General features: G+C 44.2%; 1 protein-coding gene across 2 annotated transcripts; it reads right to left on the reverse strand.

Moving 5' to 3' along the window:
- Nucleotides 1–2,274: 2,274 nt before the first annotated feature.
- On the reverse strand, nt 2,275–5,385 carry LOC147894527 (patatin-like protein 6). 2 transcript variants are annotated; one of them, XM_087384827.1, is made up of 3 exons: nt 5,204–5,385; nt 3,529–4,761; nt 2,275–2,542 (listed from the first exon to the last, which is right to left on the reverse strand). In XM_087384827.1, exons 2-3 carry the CDS (start codon nt 4,606–4,608, stop codon nt 2,276–2,278), a joined length of 1,347 nt encoding a protein of 448 aa, XP_087240953.1. In that variant the 5' UTR covers nt 4,609–4,761; nt 5,204–5,385; the 3' UTR covers nt 2,275. The 2 variants fall into 2 exon arrangements, with proteins under 2 accessions (XP_087240953.1, XP_087240952.1); XM_087384826.1 differs by having other exon boundaries at nt 3,529–5,385.
- Nucleotides 5,386–6,838: the final 1,453 nt, after the last annotated feature.

A 6,838-nucleotide genomic window follows, 5' to 3' on the forward strand; every position in this document is an offset into this window, starting at 1 on the left:
CCATTGTTTAAGAAAACAAGATTCAATTGTTTGCAAAGGATAAAGCATGAAGAGTTGAAAGGCAGCAAGTGTAATTTTATTAGCTTCGTATATTTTATTTTAGTTAGTGGACCTATGTGAAATGGATAGATAGGCTTTCATAAGTGACCTTATTGGATCTATAAAATAAAAGCAATCGTCCATGATAATTGTTGCTAATTTGCAATGTTACAAAGTAGGCATTAGATACACTATCAAAGTTTCAAGAGGTAAATGGAATATACAGTCGATGCCTTGAAGCGAGAAGAGAGTCCCACTATTAGTGGTGTTGGTCACCTTGATTTAGTGACGCACTATACACAAGGGTTCAAAAAATAAGATGTAAGAATATTTTGCATGAAGATGAACAACTTCGAACTTCAAGACACTTAGGAAAATAAAAGGCTATCCTGTGGAGAGGATAGATGGTAAAGAGGTTGAATGTAGTGAGTGTATAAGTTTTAAAAGCATAATTCTATCCTTATTTTTTGTCAATCAACCAAGAGGGAGGGAAGAGTATACATACTCATAGAGTTGTAGAGCCACAAAGTATTAAGCTTGAGTAGAGTTGACAATCATGAGTCACGCATACTCCAAATGGACAAGCGGAGCTGTTCAAGAAGTCACATACATGCAACACCACCTCTAGACTTGTGTGGCTTTCTATGTAGCTCACTATTATTCTATTAGATGTGCAAGTTGCACAAGGGACTATGTGGATTGTAATTCCTTTCAAGATCAAAACCATCACCATTATTTATGCATTCTTGTGCTAAAATAGATTTCCTAAATACATCGACACTTATAGAAGAGAAAGAAAGACAAAGTGGCAACTAAAGAAAGAGGAGATAGATTAATCACCATCTTGTTCTTGTAGTAGAGCAATTGGTCTCCTTTCTTGATGCACTCCTACAAGGAGTTGAAAAGTAAGATATGAACATATAATATGCTTTTAAAATATGTTGGATCATCTCATTCCAACATAAACGATTTTGGATAAATAAAGGAAAAGTTTGTGTCTAAGATAGCTTAAATAATAAAGTTTGAAGTAGCATAAAATACAAGTTATATGTATTAGTTGCACATGAAGGTGGGCTTAATATGCTTTTTATTTTTTATGGTCACCAACAAATCTCTTGTAAATTACAAAGATCCAAGGCCACCACCCAAAGTATATTCTTTTTAGGTTGCTCAAGATAAAGAAAACTAGTGTGGGGCAAAGACCTAAACTACTTATTATTCTATTGGGAGTGATGATAAACTTTGAATGATGAAAAGCTTTTGTTGCTTAAAAGTTTTGCAACTATGGGACTCGCATCATGTTCAATGGTGGGTCTTTACGCAAGTTGTGTGTGTCAATAACCATCAAGAGGATATGACAAATCTTTTCTCAAGGATTGTCATAAGGCATAAATCCCAAAGGGCTCTTGAAATGTATACCTACTTAAATTATGCAAAAAAAATTAAAGAGTGTGGGTCTTGCCCATGCAAAGAATGCTCTATATATGGTTTACCACGCCAAACCTTGTATAGCAAAGGAAAAGCTCCTTTGATAGAGAAATTGAAGTCATGATGATTATAGTTAGTAACTCAATTTCAAAGAATGCATGGACTATGATTTACCATAAAGTCATGATGTTTATAGTTAGCAATGCATTGCCTTTACCTTCTTGGTTGAGATGAGCTAAAGTAATGTGAGATGATCTTAAGCATGGTCACACATCCCAACATATGCACATGATCTTCGTGAATTGCTATTGCCCTTCATGAATTTGGTGCTTATTGTAATGAGGTTCATAAACAAAACATTTAACCATGCAATAGTGTATTGTTAAGCAAGAGAGGCCAAAAAATGGGAGCGCAAGACTTGAAAGGAGACAACTCATAGACTTCTTTTCAAAGGAGATAACTCTTATATATCCTTAACTCTTATATATCCTCGGTTCCAAAAAAAAAAAAAAACCTATGGTGTGTCTCTTGGGAAAGGACTTACAAGAGATGGGAGGAAGGGCAACGTGGAGGTTGTGGTGCTTGTGGAGTAGTTGATAATGAGTAGTAAGCTAAAGGGGGGGGATAGATGATAGAAGTTAAGCAAAAGAAAATATGGAAAAAGAGAGAGGAAGGCAAGGGAAGCAATGTAGTAGAAAAAGGGAGCATTGAATAACTCTCTTTTGTTCTCTGGTGAGCTGAGGCAGTGACGCTGTTAAAGGCATGAAGCAAGGCTAGTGAGGAGGGGTTAAAAGTAGGAGAAGTGGAGTTAGGGGGGGGGGGAGGGGGGTCGGGATTTGAGGAGGACGGTGGGGGCGGAACGAGCGGAGCGGGCGGCGTGCTCCGCCAGCAGGCAATCGGCGAACCAGTCCAGGCGCTGCCGATTTGTGGCTGACAGTAGCCTCTTTCCGCCGAACGGCACGTGCTCCATGCACGCTTGCCCCATCATCTCCTCCGCCATCTTCGTCAGCCGCCTCACGTTCCCCTTGCTCCCGTCGTCCATCTCCGTCAAACATCGCCCCGGTAGCCCCGACACCTGCAATCCAACATCATCACTCGCATCATTCTTTTCCTTCCTTTCATCCTCTCATCCCTCATCTGCTCTGACTTTAGCTTCACTCCACCTCCACCTTGCCGCCGCCTTTCATCCTCATCATCATCGCCTTTCGTTCGGACCTTTCGTTCCCTCACACAAGATCTGCTCCCTTTCATCCTCATAATCATCCTTCATATCGCTTTCCCCCACGTCTCCACTCGCAGTTGCCTTCTTTCATCCTCATTATGATCAATCAAATCCTACTCTTTACTCAATCCACTTTCATTAGTTGATCTCTCCGTCTCCCACAAACGCGCTTTATACATCACAACAAACTAAACTGGATGTTCCCTTTATAAACTGATCGCCCAGATTTCCTAACAAAAGCCATGCGTTCTTACTAAAAGCAAAGATTCCTCTAAAGTCATGTTGACGCTGACATAACCGTAGCAAAAGCAAAGTCATAAGCTACACAGCCCGATGCTGAAATTTCGGAACAAAAGCGGTTTATATACACAACAAAGTCTACGCTGGAAGTTGCGTTATTATTAATGATCGCTCAAATGACTTTCCACAACGCACAATGGAATTCGGTAACATACTTCGTCAAGAACATCCGCACACACACACAGCCTTATTAAAGGACTTCAGAAGTTTAGATCGTGTTTCTGTCAACTTTTGCCATAGCCCGTAAGAAGACGATCGTGAAGAACGACATGTTCGCAGGCTTACGTGAATGTGTTGCCTGCATTGATTGACTTAATGACGGTATGGGACAGAATGCTGTAATCGAGGCCTATGAAATGCTACGGACTGCGGTAAAAGCATTGGGGCTTCACGATCTTCTTGAGGATTACGGCAAAGCTGACAGAACCCATCTTCGTCTTGAACGATTCAAGCATCTACTGAAGCAAATGTCACACAAAACCTCCACTAAAAAACGCCGTTCTTCTTTCCTAACAAAGAACTACAAACTTTCCACGTACCTGAATGCGCAGATAATTCTGTGGATGATCGCTGAAGGCCATGCTCATGGTGTGATCGACCATGTCGGAAATGCCATCCAGAACGATCTTCACCAATGGTTTTGCCCACTGGAAGGCGCCCCAGTAGCGAACCTTGTCGTAGCCATAAGACCGATCGAAAAGGCCCGTCCCCAACGACAGAACCAGCAGATCGTCCACAGAACGAACGTGCGGAAACTCCACCTTGTTGTGAAAAACGTGGGTCACGGCCGCCGCTGTCGGATTGTTCATGACCACGCCCCCGTCTATCGCCGTGCAGTCCGTCTTTCCGTCGACGGACATCATCCTCATGGGCTTGAAGAACCCAGGAACCGCAGCCGTAGCTCTACATACCTCCCATAGCCGGAAGTCGAAGTTGTCCGTCTCCAACGCATCCGCCCTGCTGAACAGAAATGCCCCCGCGCTTGTCAGATTGTAGCATGGTATCAGCACTGGCTTCAACGTATCTTTCAGAGTCAGCGCCCTCCCATCTCGAAACAGATGATCTTTCAGCAGCGATTCCAGGTTCTTCGTCGAGTAGCGCGGCGTCAAAATCCCCCTCAGCTTCGCCAGCGGCCTCTTCAAGAATGGTATCTTGAAAATTCGCTTCCCATTCTCTGCTATCAGCTTCCATGCATCCTCGCAGCTAAACAGTGGCTTCCCCTTCTCGTCGCTCGTGAACAGCATCGTCGTAATCAGGCCCCCTACACTCGTCCCTGCAGCTATGTCGAAGAAGTCTGCAATCCGCGCATCTGGGTTTCCGCTCTTCTTCTTCAACGCTTCCTCCAAGTACATCAACACTTTAGCCGGAATTATGCCCCTCATCCCTCCTCCGTCGATAGTCAGTATGCACACTTTCCCCTGCCCTCCTGGGCTCGCCGGCTGAGCTTCCGTTTCCTGCGTAACCAGGCCGCGGGCTGCCTTCGGACTCTTCATCTTGTTCCTCAGTTCAAGACTCTCCTTGTATTGCATCCACCCCTCTTCCAGTGCCGCTAGGGTCTCCCCATTTGCCAGCTTTATGTCCTTGCCATTTGCAACATTGAGATTATCTGGAAGTGCCATATCCGCCTTTATAGTTCTACAGCACAGAATTCTCAGATACGGCTTTTCCGCGACCTTGTCATTAACAGATTGTGCAATTGGTCAAACTTAGCCTCAGCTCTCCTCCTATGGGTATTGAGTACTCGCGCCTTTCAGACGAGTCCCTATACACAACTAAAACACGGCTGCGATTAATTCGTAAGCGTTGAGCTTAGAGAAGCTTTGAAAAATGCCAAGGCGGCTGCTGAGGAGATCAGCCAGAGTATCATCAAAGGAGACACCTAGGCATCTAGAAGGTGTCTGAGGTTAGTATGAGCAGCATTTCAAACCGAACCCTTGACAAGCTGGATAAGCGCGCACGCTTGCGCCAGAGGACTATTGGTGAGGCGTAACATCTTGGAGGACGATTTCCAGAAGAATTATAGACACAGGTTGTCGAGACTGAATTTCGTCAATTCGTCTCACCACACACGTAGCAGAGTGCAGACTACTATCAGCAGACAAAATTGTAACAGCGATCATGGGGAGGTGGCAGTCACGACACATTGGGCCACCGCATTATACGTCGGAATGCAGATGTGGACGAACAGCAAAAGAGGTACTTCAAAGTTCAAACCTTTGCATAAGCGGTCCTTCAACGATTCTTGGGAGATAAAGTTGGATTGCCCGACGAAGAAAAGTCTTCAAAATTCACACGCCCGGTAACCACTGAGGACTGTATACCATAAAGATGAAAACGATGTGAAGCTTGTCGGTGGCGGAGGTAGGCGCTGGGACGGTATTTGTCGCGATGTTGTAAGGAAGGAATTGCAGAGAAACGAAAGCGGAGAAATGAAGAGGTGCAAACAGAACTACCACTCGCTAGGGAGGAAGCAAGCAGAAACTGGGCAATAATGTACGTGAGAGCTGCGCGCTGGCGCGGCTAAAGCAAAGTGGGCGCGGGAAAAGGGATGGGTGGGGATAGCTCGGGAGGTCCGAAAAGTGGGAGGAGGTCGGGAAAAGGGAAGGAAGGGCAGAGGGGGCAGGGGGCGAAAAGGAGGTCGGAGATGTACTGGGGGTGGCGTCTATGCAAAGCGAAAGAACAAATGGAAGAGGGGGGGGGGGGGAGAAGACGAGGAGAATAAGAAGAAGGGAAGGACAGAAAGAAAAATAAGGAGATGGAAGACGAAGGAGGAGGACAGCAGGAGCAGTAAGAAGGTAAAGAAGGACAGCAACAGAGAAACCACAAGACGAGGAAGAAGATGAAGCTCAGAAGAACTCTCAAAAGAAGACGATGAAGAAGATGAAGCTCAGAAGAACTCTCAAAAACAAACCGATGAAGAAGATGAAGAAGAAAATCAAGAAGATGATAAAGGACAGAGCTTTGAGCTCAATCCTCCATAGCTAACCCAACCCACCCCCCGCATTGGTTTTCTCTTACCTTAACCCCGGTTTCCCACGTCTTAACTGCCCCCCACCCTAACCCCCATCACTTCTCATCAATGCCCACCCCTCCCTTGCCCTATTCCTTTTCTTTATTCATCCCCCCCACTTCTCCCATTCATGCACACAAGGCCTTGGACATCTCCTTCTTGCTAGAAATGCTTCTCACATTTTAATTTCTAACCCTTTTTTATATGAAAAAACGAGTTATTTCCCTCCTTTCATTCCTTACCATTATAGCTCTTCACTCCCCTCGATCCTTCCACCATCCACTCTCACGTTCCTCAGACAACTTTCTCGACTACTTATTCCATATTCGACCTTTTCCATAGGCTGTTTCAGCTCGGGAGAGAAGATTCTTGAATGGCCTTTAAGGAATATGTAAGATACAACGTGCAATCATCAGAATGGGGTTTTCAATTTACATATCTTTTTTCAGAATTATACTTATAGAAGGAATTCTAAATGGGATTTCAGGAAAAAAATAAAAGTTTATGAAGGATTATGATAACATTCCTATATAAGAGAAGAGTATACATATTGGGCCCCTAAACACGCGTAGTACGAAGGGTTTTTACATAGTAAATCCCCCAATTGGATTACTATCCCTCAATGACTTATTTTTGGACATAGCAATCGTGCAACCTCATCATCATAACCTAGAGCAAACAAAGTTGTTTCCTTGACCCCTTGGGATATCAAGGAGTCAAAGTAGTGATTTGCATCCAACATGTTTCTCGATACATGCATGGAAGTCCCACAAAAATACTAATTAAGAAAGATATCTTGGAGGGAGCCTTTAAAGCACCATGTTCAAGGAAATTGAAGC

This window comes from Dipteris shenzhenensis, chromosome 14, assembly GCF_047967505.1.
Source record: "Dipteris shenzhenensis isolate YYH24624 ecotype China chromosome 14, Dip_SZ_1.0, whole genome shotgun sequence".
Classification (NCBI taxonomy): Eukaryota; Viridiplantae; Streptophyta; class Polypodiopsida; order Gleicheniales; family Dipteridaceae; genus Dipteris; species Dipteris shenzhenensis.

Excerpts from the sequence above, each read along its gene's own strand:
- LOC147894527 (XM_087384827.1), bottom strand. The coding sequence starts at position 4,608 with ATGGCACTTCCAGATAATCTCAATGTTGCAAATGGCAAGGACATAAAG. Across the intron at positions 2,543-3,528 it reads AGAATTATCTGCGCATTCAG|GTGTCGGGGCTACCGGGGCG; the intron begins GTACGTGGAAAG and ends GTTGGATTGCAG.